Below are 22,510 nucleotides of genomic sequence, written 5' to 3' on the forward strand. Positions count from 1 at the left end.
TTATGAACATAAAATGATTTAAATGAACCCTGCACAATTCCTATTTGTGCCTGCGTTCTCTGTCAGACCGGGTTGGGAATTCAACCCGTAACTCTTTGACCCGGGGGGGGGGGCATGGAGGAATTGGACGGGAAAAGTACGGAGGGAAAATTGAAAATGTTGCTGGTGTAAGTATGAAATAATGTGGGGGAAACGGCGGTCGGTCGGCAGGGGCGAGGAACTGTCACCGGGTCACGTGGGAGACCATCCACCGTCACGTGATCCCATTTTGCCGCAGAGCTGCAGCATTTGCAGTTTCGTTTCCGAGGCCCCGCCCACCGCCCTGATGACGCGAAATTCACATCGCGCATGCTCAGTCCCGGATTGCCTGTGTTGTTTCCAGTTCTTTGTTGAAGATTTCTGCGGTGGGATCGGGATCGAGAGCAGGTCCTCGCCCCCCGGGTCGAAGAGCTGGGAAAGGATTATCCTTTCGGTGAGTATTGAAGCCGATCCGGAGCGGAGAGGTCTGATGTTGGGCAGTGAGTCCCTTTAACTTTCCCGAACTCAAACAAGAGAAAATCTGCAGATGTTGGAAATGCGAGCAACGAGCACAAAATGCTGGAGGGACTCAGCAGACCGGGCAGAATCCAGGAAAAGAGTACAGTCTACATTAGCGGCCGAAACCCTTCGGCAGGACTGGAGAATAAAAGGTGGGGGTGGGAAGGGAGAGAGAAACACAAGGTGATCGGTGAAACCTGAAGGGGGAGGGGATGAACTTTCCCGAACTGACGGCCTCGCCTCGCTTCCTTCACAGAATCTGCCGGGGTCGGTCCGGGTTGTGAGACCTTCACACCGAACCGTCTGAGATGAGCCGCTGCTCAGTCCCTGTTGTTCTGGTCCTATTAGCAGGATGAAGTAAAACATGTTTCTATCTTGTTACTGACAGAGAATGGTATAATTTGTGTTCCGTGTGTTATCTGAATGTACTTGCCTGTGATGTTGCCACAAGTCAGTGTTTCTCTATCCCTGTACCTTCCCGTACTTGTCCACTTAGCAATAAATTCAACAGGACCTGAGAAATCTCAGTGAGATTTGATTAGTGATGATTATCTTGGCAGCTCGGTAGGTCGAATGTATGAGACAGTACACTGTTAAATGCAAAACCCTGAACAGTGTTGCTGATCAGAGGGATACGCTTCACTAAACTCAGAGAAATTTCTTTAACCAGAGTGTGGTGAATTTGTGGAATTAGCAGAGGCATCTGTGGAGGCCAGGTTTGGGGTATGTAAGACGGAGATTGATAGGTTGTTTTTGCATTCCCCCCTCCCCCCACTACTTTCAAATCTCTTACTATCTTTCCTTTCAGTTAGTCCTGACGAAGGGTCTCGGCCTGAAACGTCGACAGTGCTTCTCCTTCTAGATGCCGCCTGGCCTGCTGTGTTCTACCAACATTTTGTGTGTGTTGTTGTTTGAATTTCCAGCATCTGCAGATTTCCTCGTGTTTGATAGGTTGTTGATTGGTTACGGTGAGAAGGCCGGGGAGTGGGGCTCAGGAGTGAAAAAGGGTCAGGCATGATTGAATGCCGGAGCAGACTCGATGGGCCAAACGGCCTAATTAGGCTCGTATGTCTGAATCGGTTTATTGTCGGGGAGACCCACCCACGGTTACGTGATCCCGTTCTCCACTCTCACTTTGCCGCAGAGCTACTGCAGTGCGGTTTTTCCGAGACCCCACCCCCCCCCCACCCCCCGGGTCTGGTGACGTGAGAATCACATTGCGCATGCTCACCGTCTGCAGTGATTTTTAGCCCGCTGAGTTCATTCACCAGTTTGCGTCGATATTGATTTGCAGCAGCGGCATATTCTCTCTTGTTGGGGAAATCGGTTGTTGGCCAGTGAGTCCCGTTAACTTCCCGAACTGGTGGCTTTGCCTCGCTTCCTGGAAATCCTCCAAAGTTTGTTTACTTCAGACAAGCCGTTTCTGAGCCTGGTGATACGTGCTTAATGACCGTTGTATCTTCGCCCTAATTGGGGTGGGTGAGAAAGGAGAATGTCTCGGGTTGTGGGGATCTTCGATTTCACCGAGGGAGCGGGAAGTCCAGAAAGTGTTCATGTAGGGGAGACTGGTTTCTGTGATGAGCTGATCTGTGTCCGTAACTCTGCAGTTCCTTGCAGTCACGGGTAAAGCAGTGACCATACCAAGGCGTGAAGTATCCGGATGGGAAACTTTTTATGGTGCATTGATAACATTTGGTGAATGGCAAAGTTATGGTTTGTTCTAGCTTTGTCATTTCGAGATCTTTTACATAGTGGTATGGTGGCGAGCATTTGGTCCATAATGATAGACAAAGGAGCTCGTTAAACTCAACGGTTTTACTGTGATAAACATAAACATACTGGGCACCGTGACCCGGAGAGTGAACCCAACCAGTCTCGTACAGACAGGGGGAGGTGACCATCACACACCCCGGTTACAGTTAGTGTGACCCAAAAATACACAATCAGATAATTGTGTAGCCCGAGCTAAAATGTAACAATAAATGACTGGAATTTCCCATCATAAACCCACAAAAGCATTTTAACACAAGAACAATGAACAGTGCTAGTCAAAGGAATGCAGAGCCAAGCTGTCCACCACAATCACCGTGCCCCCTGGAGCAGCACAGTATGTATCTTTAATTCAGTATCTTGTATTGCTGGAGGACCATCAGTGATTGTCCTTGATCCCTTCTCCCACCTGGTTCCATCTGTTCATTCCCAGCTCATCTGGGTCGGCCTCTGTCCAGCCTGCATCCCATCACCTCAATGATATATATCAACCATCTTGTTCAACTTCTGTCCAGTCTGTATCCCACCACCTCAATGATATATATCAACCATCTTGTTCAACCTCTGTCCAGTCTGTATCCCATCACCTCAATGATATATATCAACCATCTTGTTCAACCTCTGTCCAGGCTGTATCCCACTCCCTCAATGATATATATCAACCATCTTGTTCAACCTCTGTCCAGTCTGTATCCCATCACCTCAATGATATATATCAACCATCTTGTTCCACCTCTGTCCAGTCTGTATCCCACCACCTCAATGATATATATCAACCATCTTGTCCAACCTCTGTCCAGCCTGTATCCCATCACCTCAATGATATATATCAACCACCTTGTTCAACCTCTGTCCAGTCTGTATCCCACCACCTCAATGATATATATCAACCATCTTGTTGAATCTCTGTCCAGGCTGTATCCCACTCCCTCAATGATATATATCAACCATCTTGTTGAATCTCTGTCCAGGCTGTATCCCACTCCCTCAATGATATATATCAACCATCTTGTTCAACCTCTGTCCAGTCTGTATCACACCACCTCAATGATATATATCAACCATCTTGTTCAATGTCTGTCCAGTCTGTATCCCACCACCTCAATGATATATATCAACCATCTTGTTGAATCTCTGTCCTGCCAGTATCCATATATATCAACCATCTTGTTCAACCTCTGTCCAGCCTGTATCCCACTACCTCAATGATATATATCAACCATCTTGTTCAGCCTGTCCAGTCTGTATCCCAATACCTCAATGATATATTTCAACCATCTTGTTCAACCTCTGTCCAGTCTGTATCCCACCACCTCAATGATATATATCAACCATCTTGTTCAACCTCTGTCCAGACTCTATACCGCCAACTCAATGATATGTATCAGCCATCTTGATAAACTTCCGCCCAGCCTGTATCCCATTGCTGCAATGATATATTTCAACAATCTCTCCTACAAACTTTGTCTTCATTGTGAAATTTTGTTTTGCATCTTTTCCAGAATTGTTTTTTTTTAATAGCTAGGGCTGCCAGAGGTTTAATTGAACACAGCATGTGGCAGGGTAAAATCAGCCATTTCAATCTTAGTTTCACCGTTACAAAATGGCTGCAGTGTTAATTGTCATCATAATGGAACTCATAGCATCTGATGTTAAGTTTGTTATTTCCTTTTTCGGTTATTTTTGGTGAGCCTCTTGTTTCCAGGGTAACAACCCACCAGGAAGAGTTGCAGATTTTTATCGCTCTGTGGTCACTGCCTCTCAACGAAAAGACCGCAGCCTCGGGCAAATGTAACAGAAAGATAGTGGGAGGAAAAGATGCTGTGTACATTGACTGTATGGGATGTATTACAACAGGGTGAGAATGAACTCAGATCTAACAGAGTGGTTGGGGTGGGATGGTATTTACAGTTTAGGGTGGCAATCAGTTACTATCTGTGCATTAAAATGAAGAGGGAGAAAATACTACAGCTGCAGGAAATTTAAAGTAAGGAGGAGAAAATACTGGAAACGCTCAGCAGATTGGCCACATCTTTGACAATCTCAGTTCTGGAACTGGGTCTTCCACCATTTGTCCTTTCAGAGATGTAATCTGATGTACTGGGTTCCCAGCATTTTCTACTTTATAGTTTTACATTTTGTTCCTGCTGCACTGCAGGAGACATGGCAGCCAGCTGTGCTGGGCAAGATCCCACACAGCAGGAAGATTTTGATCAACTGTGCTCGGTTTAGCAGCTGGAGTCAGGCTGAAGTGTATCCGCATCCTCTATACAGACCGGGAAACCAGCCTGAGCACTGGCCCCGGCAGAGGGTCATTAGGTTCCAGTTCCACCTTAGTCTGTGAATCGGAAATGGCAGGAACACCACGGCAAATTGCCGGCACCAAAGCGTCTTTGTATGGGTGATGATATTGGGCTGGTGACTCTGAGGATATGGAACTGGCTTATAAGGCAACAGGTGTCAATGAATTTCAAAGACATCTTGGTCAGTTTTGGAGAGGGGCTGAGGAATGGCAAATGGTTTTCTACTTGGACAAGTGAGAGATGGTGCATTTTGGACAGTCAAACTAGGTGGGGTGGGACTGGTATAGTGAAGGGGAGGGCACCGATTGTTGCGGAACAGAGCAACCTGGGAGTACAAGAGTACAGTCACTGAAAGTGGATGTGCAAATATAGAGGGTGAAGAAGAAGGCTTTAATCATGCTAGCCTTCATCAGACTGGGCATTGAGTTCTGGATTATGGGCATTATATTGTCGGTGTGGCTACACAGTATTATGTACAGTTGTGTTCAACCTACTGTAGAAAATATATTATCAAGCCGGAGAGGGCGCAGAAGAGATTGCTGAAGATGTTGCCTGGGCTAGAGGGCCGAGTCTAAGGAAGCGTTTGGCTAAGCTGGATCTTTAATCCAGAGGAGAATTAGGGTGACATTGTAGGAGTTCGTGAAATCAAGAAGGACTTTAGATATGTGGTTGGTCGTGGTTTTTACCCAGGATTCAAGATTCAGAATTGTTTGATGTCATTCCAGTAACAAGTGTAAAGGAGAACAAGATGTTAGAGACCACAATAATAAACCAAACACAATACATAAAGTATGATAGTTTAAAAACATTGATCGTACAGACAGAGGGAGGTGACCATCACACACCCCAGTTACAGTTAGTGTGACCCAAAAATACACAAGCAGATAATTGTGTAGCCCGAGCTAAAATGTAACAATAAATGACTGGAATTTCCCATCATAAACCCACAAAAACATTACACAAAAACAATGATCAGTGCTAGTCAAAGGAATACAGGTCCAGGCTGGAGGAGCAACACCTCATATACCGTCTGGGTAGTCTCCAGCCCCTTGGCATGAACATTGAATTCTCCAACTTCTGGTAATTCCCTCACTCTTCCTTCCCCCATCCCAGTTTCACTCTGCCTCCTCCTCCAGCTGCCTATCACCTCTCTCATGATTCCGCCGCCTTCTACTACCCAAAGTGATTTCCCCCTACACATTCCTCCTTCACCTTTCCTGGCTATCCCCTCCCTGCTTCCCCTCCCCCACCCCTTGATCTTTCCTCTTACTGGTTTTTCAGCTGGCACCTACCAGCCTCCTCCATCCCACCCTCCCCCCATGTTCTTTATAGGGCCCCTGTCCGCTCCCTCTTCTGTCCTGATGAACGGTCTCGGCCCAAAACATTGACTGCTCGTTTCCAAAGATATTTCAGCTTTTCAAGCTTCCCGGTGAGCAGTCTGGCTGAATTTCCCCAAGTATTGACTTGTTGGATCTTCTTGCTGTCCAATGAACTCTTAACACTTTCTTCCAGCATCCAAGTTTAAAGACATTGATTCTTCTATATTCAGCCTTACTAATAATCCAGCTCCCACAGCCGTACATCACAACTGGAAATACTATAGACTGGACTGTACTGTTCTTGGTAGACAACGCTATATCTCTGCATTTCAGTATTTTATCTAAATTCCCATTGCTGCCTTCCCCAGAAGTAAGCGCTGTTTAATATTGTGGCTGCATTTACCATCTATAGAAATCTTTGAATTGAAGAAGACAAAATCCGCCACTGCTTCCACTTCCTTTCCATTTATTACCACAGAGTTAACAGGATTGGCTAGTTTTCTTAATATTGAGCAGGAAGCCAGCTTTCCACTTCCTTCTTTCACTTTGATTAGAAGCTTCCTCAGATCCTCCTCACTTTCAGCGATTAGAATAGTATCACCTGCATATCTGAAGTTAATATTGTGTCTGGTAATTTTGACTGCAGCATTTTGAGTTCTCTGGACCAGCATTCCTCATGATGTGTTCAGCATATAGATTAAATAAGCAGGGTGACAGTACTCCTTTCCCAATCTTGAACCAGTTTGTTCTTCCGTGGTCAGTTCTAACTGTTGCTTCCTGATCTTTGTACAAGTTTCTCATAAGGCAGAGCAGATGTCCAAGTACCCCAATTTCTTTAAGGATTTGCCATAGTTTATTGTGGTCCACACTGTTGAAGGCTTTAGAGTCATCATTAAAACATAGATACATACTTTTCTGGAATTCTCTTGATTTCTCTATTGTCCAGCAATTTTGTGTCTGCTGCCTCTGTCTCTTCTAATATCAGCCTGTACATCCAGCTTTTCTCGTTCCATATATTGCTGGAGTCCTACTTGTGTGATCTGTAGTATTACCTTGCTACCATGTGAAATTGTTTGGTAATTTGACCATTCCTTTACATTTCCCTTCTTGGAGATTGGGATATAAACTGTTTTCTTTCCAGTCTAAAGGCCATTGTTAGGTTTACCAGATCTGCTGTCAAACTGCATGCAACACTTTTCCATCATCACCTTTAAAAGTTTTAAACAATCCAACTGGAATCCTGTCACATTCTGCAGCCTTATTATTGGCAATATTTTCTATCGTCCATTTGACTTCACTTTCCAGAATGCCTGGCTCGAGATCGACGAGGGAGTCAGTGCAGCTGTCTTCGCTGTTAAGATATTTCCTGTACAATTCTTCTGTGTATTCCTGCCATCTCTTTTTGATGTCTTTGCTTCTGTAATGGCCGCCCCTTCTTTGTCTTTTACTATACTTATTTTTGCATGAAATGTTCCTTTGGTTTCTCTAATCTTCTTGAATAGATCTCTTGTTTTTCAATTTGGTTGTTCTCTTCAGCTTCATTGCATCGCTCCTTTAAGTAAGTTTCCTTGTCTCTCCTTTCTATCTTAATGAACGTTGTGTTCATTTGGAGGTATTTGTTCCAGTTTCCATTGGCCTTCACTTCTCTTCTCTGTGCAGCTCCTGCAGAAATCCATTTTGCTTTCCTGGTCTTCTTTCTGTTTGCAATACTTTTGTTGGCTCCTCTTGTATAATGCTCCTTACTTCTATTGATAGCTCTTGTGGCTTCCTCTCCACCAGCTTTAATCCATCAATCTATTCTTCACCTCCACTTCATAGAGTGACATGCAAAAGTTTGGGCACCCCTGGTCAAAATTTCTGTTACTGTCAATAGTTAACTGAGTAGAAGATGAACTGATCTCCAAAAGTCATCAAGTTAAAGATGAAACATTCTTTTCAACATTTTAAGCAAGATTAGTGTATTATTTCTGTTTTGTACAATTTTAGAGTGAGAAAAGGAAAGGAGCACCAAGCAAACATTTGGGCATCCCAAGAGATTTGAGCTGACAGATAACTTTTACCAAGGTCTCAGCCCTTAATTAGCTTGTTAGGGCTATGGCTTGTTCACAGTCATCATTAAGTAAGACCAAGAGATGCAACTATCAAAGCTTTATAAATACCCTGACTCCTCAAACCTTGTCCCAACAATCAGCAGCCATGGGTTCCTCTAAGCGGCTGCCTAGCACTCTGAAAATCAAAATAAAGCAGGAGAAGGCTGTAGGAAGATAGCAAAGTGTTTTCTGGTAGCTATTTCCTCAGTTCGTAATATAATTAAGAAATGGCAGATAACAGGAACAGTGGAGGTCAAGTTGAGGTCTGGAAGACAAAAAAAACTTTCTGAGAGAACTGCTCATAGGATTTCTAGAAAAGCAAATGTAAAACACCGTTTTACTGCCGAAGATGTTCAGGAAGATTTATCAGACTCTGGAGTGGTGGTGCACTGTTCTACTGTGCAGCGGCACCTGCACAAATATGACCTTCATGGAAGAGTCATCAGAAGAAAACCTTTCCTGCATCCTGACCATAAAATTCAGCATCAGAAGTTTGCAAAGGAACATCTAAACAAGCCTGATACATTTTGGAAACAAGTCCTGTGCACTGATGAAGTTAAAATAGAACTTCTTGGCTGCAATGAGCAAAGGTATGTTTGGAGAAAAACGGGTGCAGAATTCCATGAATAGAACACCTCTCCAACTGTTAAGCACGGGTGTGGATCAATCATGCTTTGGGCTTGTGTTGCAGCCAGTGGCACGGGGAACATTTCACTGGTAGAGGGAAAAACAAATTCATTTAAATACCAGCAAATTCTGGAAGCAAACATCACACTGTCTATAAAAATGCTGAAGATGAAAAGAGAATGTCTTCTACAACAGGATAATGATCCTAAACATTCCTGAATATCCACAATGGTCTACCTCAAGAGGCACAAGCTGAAGATTTTGCCATGGCCCTCACAATCCCCTGACCTAAACATCATCCAAAATCTGTTGATAGACTTCAAAAGAACAGTGCATGCAAGGCAGCCCAAGAATCTCACAGAACTAGAAGCCTTTTGCAAGGAAGAATGCGGGAAGATACCCCAAACAAGAATTGAAAGACTCTTAGCTGGCTACAGAAAGCGTTTACAAGCTGTAATACTTGCCAAAGGGGGTGTTACAAAGTACTGACCATGCAGGGTGCCCAAACTTGTGCTTCGGGCCCTATTCCTTTTTTGTTATTTTGAAACTGTATAACGATGGAAATAAAAAAATTATCTTGCTTAAAATATTAAAGAAATGTGTCATCTTTAACTTTATGCCTTTTGGAAATCAGGTCATCTTTTACTCGTTTAGATATTCACAGTAACAGAAATTTTGACCAGGGGGGCCCAAACGTATGCATGCCACTGTATTCCTGAGTGATGCTGTCAACATGAAACTTTGCTTGGTTTTCCTGGTGCACTTCAGTTTCATTCAGAATATTGCCACAAGTAGCTCCTGGTCTGAGATTGTCAGAGACAAGAGGGATTGATGAGTTTAAGTGCACACTTCGCTCAGTGCGGTGACAAGTGGTGGTGAAGAGGTGTTTACTACACTGTCCTTTAACAGTCAGGGCACTGAGTGCAGGAGTTGCGATATGATTTAATTTATTTTTTATGGAGATACAGCAAGCTACACTGCCCATTGAGTCTCCCAGTTTGATCCTACTCTTGTCACAGGGCAATTTGCAATGACCAACTAACCACCCTACCGGTGCTTCTTGGGACTGGGGGTGGGGGTGGGGGGGCGGGTGGCAGCTGGATCACCTGGAGGAAAGCCGGTGAGAGCCTGCAAACTCTTACTGAGAGCAGCGGGAATTGCAACCCGGTCGTTTGAACTGTAAAGAGTTGTGTTAACCACTATGGTGCCATTGGTGAGTCGTTGGTGAGACTGTGTTTGCAGTGCAAAGTATCGTTCTAGCTGCTATATGTTTGAAAATGCATGGTTAAAGTGGAAAGAGTGGAGAGATTTGCGAGTAGGTTGTCAGGGCCAGAGGCTTCAGTTCTGGGGAGAGGATGGCCACTTTATGTCTTTACTCCCTGGAATGTGGGAGTCTGAGCAGCGACCTTACAGAAGTATTTTAAATGTGAAAGGCAGAGTAACGGACTCATACTTTTTTATTAGTAGAACACAGCAGGCGAGGCAGCATCTATAGCATCCCTATAGATGCTGCCTAGCCTGCTGTGTTCTACCAGCATTTTGTGTGTTGTTGTTTGAATTTCCAGCATCTGCAGATTTCCTCCTGTTTGCATACTTTTTTATTGGTGTGATGCAGATAATCGCCAGCAGGTGGTGCTTTCTTCCACCCGGACGGCAGACAAGAAGAGGAAAATTAACCAACGTCAGTCAGAGTCAAAATGGACACAGGTATGTTCACTGGGCTCTTTCTCATTAAAACTGTTGTCATGGTACACTTGTAGTCAAATCATCAGTAGTTCAGAGGAATAAACTTGGGAGCTAAAGGGACACAGCAAAACTGCCATCATTGATCCTACTGGTAAAGCAACCTTGAACAATGGAACAATTCACCCAGTCCAGCGCAGGGACATAACAAGGGGAATGGTCGAATCACTCCACTCACCGTGCAAATCTTCACCTGAGTGAAAGGAGAGGAAGCTCCTGAAAGTACAGTGGGTATGGGTGAAACTCAGACAGGAATACAACAGCGGGCAATGTAACAGTCCAGGGAACAGACAGAGTTTCCATCAGTATTTGGTACGCCCTGATGTGGGAAATGCCTCCTACAGCCAGTGAGAGAAACAGATGGTGTTTTCGCTTTTGGAAGGGCAGTGTGAATTTTCCCCGGATTTCCAGATTGTTGCTCAATGGAGGTGAGGGGAGTTTCCCGGTGTTTTGTTTTCCATGGCAGAGTTAAGGAACGGTCTATTGTGGGAGAACGGGCTGGGTGTGGGAGACAGTGAACACGAGAAATTTTACACAGGGAATTTGGCGGGGCTACCGAGGCAATGAATGTCCTTGGAAAATAAGGTTAAAATAAAACAAGAGGGTAAGTAGAGAGGGCAACGCACAAAATGGTGGAGGAGCTCAGCAGGTCAGGCAGCATCTATAGAGGGAAATCAACAATCGACGATGCGGGTTGAGGAATCTTCAGCGGAAGCTTTGTACATTGATTTCAATGTTGTCTTGGTCACATAAAATAGAGTCAGGACAGGAGGATCACTCTTCTGGGTGAAGGTCTGTGACCAGTAGTCTCTGCGAGGATCACTGGCTCGTTATGTGTCGTGTGTATGTAAATAACTTAATAATAGACTATGTATTACTCAAAATAATTATACACACACACACACACACACATAGAATCACATAGGTGGAGTGATTCGTCGATTTACAGAGTCGGCGGAGTTGTGTAAGTTTGGGACTGTTGTCAAAATGTTCAGCATCCAATTAGAAATATGAATAGAGAGTCACCAAGTACAGTTAATTCGGGCAAATGTGAGGAGTTGCACCTTGGGAGGTCAAGTTCGTGAGCAATGTGTGCAGTGAATGCTGGGACTGTTAGGAAGGCTGATGTACGGACGGGTCCTGTGATGGATGTGCATAGCTCCATGAAAGTGGCAACACAATTGGTAGCATGCTAACGACAAGCTGATGTGTGAGTCTGTATTTTTAAAGTTGTGCTGTAACTGGATGAATGCTGGTTAAGAGACAATCTCAGCTTTGTGCACAAATCTGGTAACCACATCACAATAATGATGCGGAGGCTCGGGCGAGGGTGCAGACGAGTTTCACCATGATTACAGAATATTGGCTTCCGGGAGAGGTCGATCAAGCTTGGATTGCTTTATCTGGAGTGACGGAGACTGAGGCCTCAATCTCAGAGAATTCATACATTTATCAGGGGCATAGCAAAGTTTGATAGTCTGTGACTCGGTGCAAATATCAGCACTGGAATTAATAGGTTTAAGATTAGAGAGTAAAGCTTAAAGGGGATTTAGGATGCATGTTTCCCACAGAGAGTGATTGGTGTCTGGAATGAGCTGCCGAGGGATGGACTGGAAACAGATACTCAGCAGCGTCTGAGAAGTGTTTGAATTCATGTGTAGGCCGGGAACGGAGGGATATTCACCATGTTCCTGAAGATGGGATTGGTTTAAATTGGCATTGTGTCTGCATCCGCATGGTACACTCTACTATTTTATGTTCTCTGACCAACTACAGATCTGAACTCCGCAATCTCTGCCTTCCTGTCAAATTGTGATGATCACCAACTGTTCCGGTTGACGAGATTCTACATGGAGCGACTGGAGCAGGCGATTGAGGAGGGTGTGGAGGGAGTCAGCTTCATGTTAACACATGGTCATCATTTCAATGACCGGGAGTATCACGTAAGTGGAAGAACATAGACTGACGGTAGATTCTACTGAATCAATCACAGACCAACAGAACCGGTGTACCGGTACCTCTGGGCTATGAAAATCCTGCAATGCTTGTGGTCAACATCATGAAAAGAGTTTTCGTTTGCAGAAACTGTGAACTTTTATTAACCAATACAAGCCTCTGTCCATATTTCTGAACACATTCACTTTTAGACAGGTTAGGATACAGACAATGATTAAGAGGTGAATTTAGTGATGTGACTCTTGCCGGACATTGCAAGTGGACAGGGAACCACTTTACACCACTCAGTCTGACATCTCATCATGTTCCCAATGCTCGACCTTAATGGCCATTCATCAGACTCTCTTGATTACCCCTGGGTTTCCCACAAGTTAAATATATAGTGACTTAATTCTCAGCTCATTTCCAGAGTCTACCATCAACCCCATCATCAACTGAACAGGCAGTACTGAATAATGTCTCTCTTTTCAAGTACTGACCCGCTTGCATTTGATCAAATATTGCAACATGCCTCACAGTTCAGTTACCTTCTATTCCTTGTGACTGTTCCATTTGGAGTTTGGAATTACCACAGCATATACTGTTAACACTGGGACCTGCAAAATAATACAATTGAAAATAGTCCAAGCATCTGCAGCTAACACGGAATTACCAAGAACCGTCTTTCTAATTTCTAATGTGTTACTGGGACACATTCACCTATTGCTCACCAGACTGAATTTTAGTGAAGATCCACGCATTATCCCTAACCCTAACATTCCACACAAGACAGCTAACAATTTTAATTCAAACTTCCTTCTCTGCATTACTACCATTTGACTTTGGTCTGTCGCACATGCACAAAAGTCCTGCAATTGCTGTCTGCTCCTTACTGCCAGTTCCCAGCTGTAGGCTGACACTGGACCCTCATGGAGCCTGGCAGTTAATTGTGTACCTGCTGCGATTCACCAGAGTTTATCCCCGTGACCCTGTCATAGTTTGACTTGGCCACAGTCATCAAACTCTACAGTACAGCAACAGGCTCTTCAGCCCATTAACTCCACACTGACCTATTATAAGCCTAGTCGCATTGATCTGCACACCGACTAGAGATATCTATACCCCTCCCACTCACGTACTTACCTGAATTGTTTTTAAATGGTTCAAATCCAATGCACATATACCACTAACAGTGGCAGTTCGATCCACACTCTCACCAGCCTCTGAATGAAGATGTTCTCCTTCAAGTTGTCAAAGGCCTTGCTGAAGTCCATGTAGACAACATCCACTCACTTGCCTTCATTACTCGCTTGGTAACGTCCTCGAGAAACCATAAGATTGGTCAGACAGGATAAGCCAGGTACAAATCAGTGTTGATAATCCCTAAAGAATTCTTGCCTATCCAAATGCTCATATCCAGTCCCTCAGAATACCTGCCAATAACTTTACCACTACTGCTGTTAGGCTCAACAACCTGTAATTTCTTGGCTTATTCTTACAGCCTTTTCAAACAGCAGAACAATATTAGCTATTCTCCAATACTTCCCCATCGGACTTTTTAAATTTCTATACCAGATCCGAACTGTTCCTCTGCACACACCTCTGTCGCTTGCCCTGCCTTGCCCAGAATGTGCTCTCTCCAGTTGTGACCTGAATATATTGGTTACAGAAACTTCCCTGGTCACATTTGACCTGCACTATCCCATCCAGCCCTTTAACTCGGTGTGTCAGTCACTAAATGGAAAGTTAATTGTCTACCATCAGAATCTTGTGTTTCTTGTTTCTGTGATCTCCCTGCGTATTTGTTGCTCTAAATCCCGTTGACTATTGGGTGCTCTATAATATAATCTCACTAACGTGGTCATCCCTTTCTTGTTCCGTAGTTTCACCTATGTAGTCTCATTGGACCAGCGATCCAGTTTGTCCTGTCTGAGCAATCCAGTGACATTTTCTCTGACTAGTTATGCCACCCCTCCATCTGTTATCCCTCCCGCTCTATCGAACCGTGACTAACACAACGGAACCCTGGAATGCTGAGCTGCCAGTCCTGCACCTCCTCCAACAGAATCACATTAATGCTGTAACTCAAAGTGCTGATCCACGCGCTAGGCTGATCTGTCTTTCCTACAGTACTCCTTTCATTGAAATAATACACATTTTGGAAAAAAAAGTTTCACGATACTCATCCTTTAGTTTCCTGACTTTGTATGTCGGCTTAACAACATCTTTCCCATATAGCCACTTCACTATCCACTCTTGTTCTTTTTTGCCCCCTTTAATTCAACACCTCCTCCTCCCCATGCAGTGCTAACAACTCTTCCTGCAAGGGTATCAATACGCCTCCAGTGCAAAACGATCACGTGTGACCAAGTCCCAGCTTCCTTGGAAGAGAGCCCTAACATCCAAACATCTGAAGCCTCGGTCATGCACCATCTCGTCAGCCACACGTTAAACTGTATTATCGTCCTATTTCAGGCCTCACTAGCACATGTGTTACATACCAGTCACAATAGATTATACAGTGAGTTGGGTTTTACTGTTAAAACCACTCTCTTTATTAGTAACAAATTATAGTAACTTAAACAAATTAAACATAAGTTAACTGTGTGTTGGTTCTCTCTCTCCCCCCTCTCCCACTCCCAATGGGTTTAAGTCTGCAGCAGGTCGCTGCAACTTGTGACTGATGTCATAGTCCCGACTCACTCAGGTGCTCTTAAAGTAAAACTCACAGTATGAGCCCGCTTCTCTCGTAACCCGTGGTAAGGGTAGCAATCCTGAGAACACAACCCTGGAGATCCTGCGCTTCAGCTTATCATCTAACTCCATGAACTCACTTTGCAGGACCTCGTCACACTTCCTACTCTTGTCATTGGTACCAGCGTGGACCACGACCACCGGCTGCTCACCGTGTCCTTAAGAAAACTTCAGAGTCGACGCGAGGTATCACTGGCCGTGACAACACACCATCCAGAAATATTGTTCTCGTCAAAAGAACCTCCTGACTGTTCTTCTAACCTCTGAATTCCCCTGTTAGTGCAGTTCACTCTTCTCACCCCTTCTGAGTCACAAAACCAAACTCATTGCCAGAGGCATAATCGCCGTGGCTTTCCTCTGCTAGGTCATACCTCGCAACTGTAAGCCGCATACCTGTTATAGAGGGGTTTCCTGCAGTGGCTTCTATCCCCTTCCTTCACATCCCCCTCCCCTCCCGCTGACGGTGACTTAGTTACCTGTGTCCTGTGCCTTGGGTGTAGTTCCCTCCCTGTAAAGCCTGTCGGTCAACCTCTCAGCCTCATGAATTATCCTGGGTTCATCCAGCTCCAGCTCCAATTCCTGAGCACAGTCTGTAAGAAGCTGCAGCTGGATGCAATTCCTGAAGGTCAGGGACCCTGCAGGTCTCCCTGCCTTGCCACACCCCGTATGAAGAACATTCCACTATCCTGCCTGGTATTCTCACTGTTCTAACCATTAAAATGACGGGAAAATACTATCTAAAATCTACCCAAGCCTCCGCCTCTCCTCACTGAAACCTCTCTGACACAAAGCCTCAACTCCCCACTCTATCTCTGACTCACTCACGCTAGGGTGTGCTCTGCTTAAAACTTGCCAAGTGGATGATTCCCTGCAATCTCTGGCATTCAGAAGGTAATGACTGACCTTGCTCACTTCTTTTAAAATCTTTCTCCCGCTATGAACACTTCAATGTCTCTTAGTGATCTGTGGCGAGCAGAATGTGCTGGGTCAGTCCATGCTCAGGGTAGATTTGTGCCCATCCCTCCGCTCCTCAATATATTCCCCATTGTTCATTACAGAGAGTGACTGAGCTCGCGGAGAAGGGAAACCGAGCGGGCGCTTCCAAACTCCTCCTGGATCTGGTGATGGAGAAGGGCTCTGGGGCTGGGAGGATGATGTGGGAATCCTTTGTGAAACTACGTCACCATTTACCGAAGCTGAGCAGAATATTGAATGAAATACGGGAACGTGGTACGGTGAACAATACACTGTGTGTTACAGATGTCAATGCTGATGAATTTACAGTATTACACGGAACAGACTTAATGCAGGTTAATCTGTTTGAACAGGTGACGGCCAGATCGCCTACATGGACACTGAGCGGGGTTTATCTGAAGTGCCCACGCATCTGAAAGGTAAGCGATGGAACAGAAATGTCAATGTTTTTATTTCACTCTGAGAGTCTGAATACTTGTCTTTGGCCGACTGTTTAGAGACTGTCAGAGTCTGGGAGACAGGTTCTTGTTGCTGTGGTTGCAGGACAGGTAACCAAATGCATTTGTCACAACACCTGGCACCTTTTGGCGTCTCAGGCTGTGCATCCAGAGGCCTCGATGAGACTTATGAACAGACATACCCGTCAATCCGAGATGAAACCTCGATGTTTCCCTTTCCCTAGAACCGAATATCTGGAGATTTGACAAAAGTGATGCCAAACCATTCCAATTGGAACATCCAACTCCAGCAAAGGAAATCTCACACCTCCGATCCAAAGTGGAGCCGAGATTTGTTGTTATTCCTCGATAAGACCACAAGACATAGGAGCAACATTCGGCCATTCAGCCCATCGGGTCTGGTCTGCCATTCCATCATTGCTGATCCCTGATCTCACTCAGCCCCAAACACCTGCCATCTCGCCATATCCTTTGATGCCCTAACCGAATAGGATCTTCCGCCTCAAATATACCCATGGACTTGGCCTCCATGGCAATCTCTGACAGAGCATTCCAGAGATTCACTACTCTCTAGCTTAAAAAAAGGTCTTCCTTACCTGTTCTAAAGGATCACCCTCAATTATGTGGCTGTGCCCTCTAGTTCTGGATACCGCCACCACAGAAAACATTCTATACACATCCACCCTACCTGAGTCTTTTAACATTTAGTTTGTTTCAAAGAGATCCCCCCGCATTCTTCTATATTCCAGTGAGTACAGCCCAAAGCTGTCAAAGTGCCCCGCTTATGGTAACCCCTTCATTCCTGGAATCGTCCTCGTGAATCGCCTCTGGAGTCTCTCCAATTATAACACATCTGTTCTGCGATATGGGTCCCAAGACTGTTGACAATACTCCAGGAGCGGCCTGACTAGTGTCTTATAATTGCTCAGCATTATCTCCTTGCTTTCATATTCGATTCCCCTTGAAATAAGTGCCAACATTGCAGCTGCCTTCTTTAGAACAGACTCGACCTGTAAATTAACCATCTGGGAAACTTGCTGGATGAATCCTAAGTTCCTCTGCGCCTCTGATGTTTGGACCTTCCTCCCATTTAGATAATGCTCTACACTATTGTTCATTTCATCAATATGCATTATCATACATTTCCCAACCCTGTATTCAATCTGCCACTTTTTTTCCTATTCTTCCAATTTGTCTACATTTTCTGCTTCCTCAGTGCTACCTACCCCTCCACCTATCTTTGTATCGTCTGCAATATATGCCACAAAGCCACAAATTCCATTATTTAAATCATGGCAAACAATGTGAGAAGTAGCGGACCCAATACTGACCCTCAGGAAAACTTCTAGTCACAGACAGCCAACCAGAAAAAAGGCCCCTTTTATTCCCACTCGCTCCCTGCTGCCTGACGGCCATTCCGCAATATCGTTCCTGTAACACCACATGGCTTTATCTTGATCAGCAGTCTCATATGTGGCACTTTACCAAATGGCTTCTGAAAATCCAAGTCAATCGCATCCACTGACTCCTTTGTCCACCCTGCTTGTCACTTCCTCGAAGAACAGGTTTGTCAGGCATAATTTCCCTTTACAGAAGCTATGCTAACTTTGACTTATTTTGTCATTAGTCTCCAGGTACTTCGAAAACTCAACCTTAATAAGAGACTCCAACACCTTCCCAACCACTGAGATTTGGCCAACTGGCCTACAATTTCCCTTCTTATGCCTTCCTCTCTTCTGAAAGAGTGGAGTGACATTTGCAATCCTCCAGTGATTCTTGAAAGATCATGACCAATGCACCTGAATCTCTCAGGCAACCTCTCTCAAGACTCTGGGATGGAGTCATTCGGGCCCAGGTGACTTATTTACCTGTAACCCCTGGGTCGCCTCAGGCATCACTCAAACTCATTCTACAACAGTGTCCGGACACATCAGCATTAACAATTCACGAACCTCAGTCACTTCCACATTTGCCTCTAAGAACTCCATTTTCACTGACCAACAACCGTCGTCTTTATAATCACCGGCGCTGGTACCCCAAATCTCCAGCGCCGTCAATGTCGTCAAGGGTAAAGGATTCCAAAAACGGTTATAAAACAAACTGTACAGCAACTTAACCGGTGCCCCGGTGCCGAGGATGGCTTTAACTTGACTTCCATCCATCCGTAACAACTCCTGAGTGCGTGGTCCCTCTAAGCCTTCAGGAATAGGGTCTGTTCCTTGTGGGAGTTCCTTGGTACATTGCTGGGAACGTGCTCCCCCAGAGACCCCAAGCCGTTCCCCCACTGGGCCTCCTCTAAGTTTCCCAACACCTCTCGAATCAACGGAACAACTGATCCCCTTGACAGATCCCCCTGGCTCCGCAAGCAATTTATCTGCCTTCCTAACCAAAAGGAATACCCTAAAAACTTCCCACCAATGACCTGCCACGATATGGTAAGCCCCCCAGCTGCGGCATTTGACTTCCAGTCGAACCACACGCATTTTCCCACACTTTCCCAGAACTGGCAGCTGTCACTTCGAGGTAATTGCGCCTGACAGTTCTAACAACGCTACCAGCCCGCCTACTCAAACTTTCAACCAATCCCTGTCGCGTTCCCTCAGCCAAGCACTGCCACTCACACAACAACTGAGAGGTCTGCTCTGCCCTTTTAGGGCTGGACATTATTCCAACAACCGGGCGGAGCCCACCACTGCTGAAACATTCCAACCAGACCTTCCTTGCTCTCTTAACAGCATGGACAGCCCATGGCCCCACCACCTTTTCGTCAGCGCTAGTCGGAACTCGAACAACGACCTTCGGGCTACCAACAGCAGCCACCCCACCCAACACACATGCAGAGATAACCGGCAATCGCACACCCACAAAGGCACACCAGCTCTTCGCCGCAGACATAATTTAAAGAGGGCGATCACACAGCTTCCACAGTAATCAATCCCGGACCAGCACCCCACAATGTAACCCCTGGGTCGCCTCAGGCATCGCTCAGCTCGTTTTCGTCTGGGGGAGCAGCCTTCGGCCCCGCCAAGCTGGGTAATCAGCTGGTGTGGATGCTGTGTGATGTCCCCGCCTCGCCCAAAAAACAGACAGTACACCTTATGCGATTAAATGAGTACAATTTATAAAGATTACTATAACTAAGCGATTACTAACGATACAGTATATATGAAGAAGAAAAAAAAAGAAAAGGTGCCAAACTTATCAAAGTCCAAACCACTTCGTGCACAACCGTTGGAGCTCAATTACTGAAGTCTTCTGGCATTTGATCCCCTCCGAACTCCTCGACCCGCCTCCTGGGACCACCCACGGTGGCCGACCAGACGCTCCACACTCCTCTATCTCCGTCTCCTCTCCTCACCGAAAACCTTGGGCCGGGGACCCCCGCTCAGGGTCCGTTCCGTCGCCCAGCTTCCAGCATCCCGTCCTCTCTCTCTCACTCCATCGCGCCGACTCCCCAAAATCCCCGCCAACAATCAGTTTACAGTCCCAAACAAGCTTCCAGCACTTATCATAACAAAGACGCCAGCATTCCTACTTTTCACAAAGGCGCCAGAATTCCTACTTTTAACAAAACAAAGACGCCATTTTGATTACATACACAGTAACAAAGAAAAAGAAGAAACCCCCTTTACACTTAAGACATTTCAGTATGCCTAACACTTTTTGTTTTGTAATAGCAATGGCACTCCTACTGCCCGTCACGCGCGGACCACTGCACACCGCTAGCATCTTCCACAGTGAAGACATGTGCGAAGAACCAATTGCGTTTATCTATGTCCCCTATTACTATCTCACCAACATCATTTTCCAGTTGTCCAATATCAACTGTCACCTCCCTTTTACTCTTTATATTACTGGAAAAAGTGTTTATGATCCTGCTTTATACTATTGTCTGGGCTGCCCTCATATTTCATCGTTTCCCTCTTATAGCTTGTTTTGTTGTCTTGTGATGGATTTTAAAAGTTTTCCATTCATCCAATTTTCCACTCACTTTTGCTAACTTATATGCCCCCTCCTTGGCTTTTATGCCATCCTTAACGTCTTTTGTCAACCATGGTTGCCTGCACCTGCCATTTGAGAACTTGTTCCTCTGTGGGCCACATCTACACTGCGCCTTGTGAACTATTCCCAGAAACTTCAGTCATCTCTGCTCTGCCGTCATTCCCACTGGTCTCCCTATGTTCTGTTTTCCAGACATCCTCCTTTTCTTTTCCCTATGTCATTGGTAACAATATGTGTCACGACTTCTGACTGCGCACCCTCCCTTTTCAGGATATTGTGAATGTGGTGGGGGTGTATTGCCTGTGTTCACGTACCAGATCAGAGAATAAGAAACACTGGGGAATCTGCAAACTATGAATAGAGGAGAGAGCTGAGCCTTTATCAGCAAATATGAATCAGATCCGAAATGTTTCTGTGCCATCATCCATTTTTAGACACTCTGTCTCCGAGCTCTTAATTTCACCCAAACAATGTCTTTAACAAGTTGTTTTTTATTAGCAGAAATCCGTGAATGTTCCGTGTTCATCAGATCTGGCATTGACAACCAATTTCTGTCCATCCTGTCCATTCTTGGGTACTGAAATACTGAGTTCTGAGTTGAGACATCTAACAGTTTGTCTACTGTCTGTTCCCATGGAAGATGTTCAACAGAAACACAGGGAGACTCTGCGGGCACAAACTGACACACTGAGAGTGAACACGATCCTGATGAGGGAGAAGGTGAAGGTTTTCCAACTGGTTGATCGATACGCTGAGCTCACAGTCATTTATCCTGTTCGAGATCGGACACTGGTGGAACACGAGCTGCTAGTAAGAGGCAGAGACCACGAGGAGTGGAGAGAGAACCATCTCCATGCAAAGCTGGAAAAAATCCAGATTGCTCATCTGTTTCATAATAGTTACTCACATAGTTTTTGGGACAAAATGAAAAGATTCTTCGCACAATCCAAATCTGGGAGTTCGGCAGCAGTGGCCGGAGTCCCAGGAATTGGCAAAACAACAATGGTACAAAAGATTGTTTATGACTGGGCCACAGGGAAAATATACCAACAGTTCCAGTTTGTCTTCAGTTTCAAATTCCGAGATTTAAACTCCATTAACTGTAGAATAAACCTGAAGGAACTGATTCTGGATCAGTATCCTTACTTTGGGAATATCCTGAGAGAGGTCTGGAAGAACCCAGAGGGATTGCTGTTTATATTCGATGGTTTGGATGAATTCAAACACAGAATCGATTTTGCTGATAGTCGGAGAGATACAGAACCCAAGCACCAGTGCCCAGATCCCGAGTGGTGGTGTGAAGTGTCTGACATTGTGTACAGTTTAATCCAGGGCAAGCTTCTCCCAGGGTGTTCAGTGCTGGTGACCACCCGTCCCACTGCGTTACATTTATTGGAAAAGGCAAAGATCAGTGTCTGGGCTGAAATCCTGGGATTTTCTGGTGAGAAACGGAAGGAGTATTTCATCAGGTATTTTGAAGATCAGACGGTGGCAGCAGCTGTTTTCAAACACGTGAAGGAGAACGAGATCCTGTACACCATGAGCTACAACCCCTCCTACTGCTGGATCCTCGCTCTGGCACTGGGCCCCTTCTTCACACAAAGAGTCAGGGACCCGCAGCGAGTTCCCAAGACCATCACCCAACTGTACTCCTACTATATTTACAACATCCTGAAAAACCACGGCCGTGAGATTGAGAACCCCCGTGATGTGTTACTCAGTGTTGGTCAGATGGCCTTCAGAGGAGTGTCCGAGAAGAAGATTGTGTTTACAGATGGAGATTTGATCAAGTTCAGTCTGCAGCCTTCCCAGTTCCTGTCCGGGTTCCTGATGGAGCTTTTGGAGAGAGAAGATTCTGCCCGGAGCGTGGTGTACACATTCCCACACCTCACCGTCCAAGAGTTTGTAGCTGCAGTCGCACAATTCCTGAATCCACATCCCGGGGATATCCTGAAATTCCTCACTGAAGCCCACAACACGACAGATGGGTGATTTGA

The 22,510-nt window shown here is 45.3% G+C and overlaps 1 protein-coding gene across 3 annotated transcripts; it reads left to right on the top strand.

Moving 5' to 3' along the window:
- Positions 1 to 355: 355 nt before the first annotated feature.
- Positions 356 to 22,505, top strand: LOC140720634 (NACHT, LRR and PYD domains-containing protein 3-like). 3 transcript variants are annotated; one of them, XM_073035464.1, is made up of 6 exons: positions 356 to 472; positions 10,262 to 10,353; positions 12,166 to 12,332; positions 16,137 to 16,308; positions 16,407 to 16,472; positions 21,154 to 22,505. In XM_073035464.1, exons 2-6 carry the CDS (start codon positions 10,344 to 10,346, stop codon positions 22,503 to 22,505), a joined length of 1,767 nt encoding a protein of 588 aa, XP_072891565.1. In that variant the 5' UTR covers positions 356 to 472; positions 10,262 to 10,343. The 3 variants fall into 3 exon arrangements, with proteins under 3 accessions (XP_072891565.1, XP_072891568.1, XP_072891567.1); XM_073035466.1 differs by lacking the exon at positions 10,262 to 10,353 and having other exon boundaries at positions 372 to 472; XM_073035467.1 differs by lacking the exons at positions 12,166 to 12,332; positions 16,137 to 16,308.
- Positions 22,506 to 22,510: the final 5 nt, after the last annotated feature.

This window comes from Hemitrygon akajei, unplaced genomic scaffold (assembly GCF_048418815.1).
Source record: "Hemitrygon akajei unplaced genomic scaffold, sHemAka1.3 Scf000045, whole genome shotgun sequence".
In the NCBI taxonomy this organism is placed as follows: Eukaryota; Metazoa; Chordata; class Chondrichthyes; order Myliobatiformes; family Dasyatidae; genus Hemitrygon; species Hemitrygon akajei.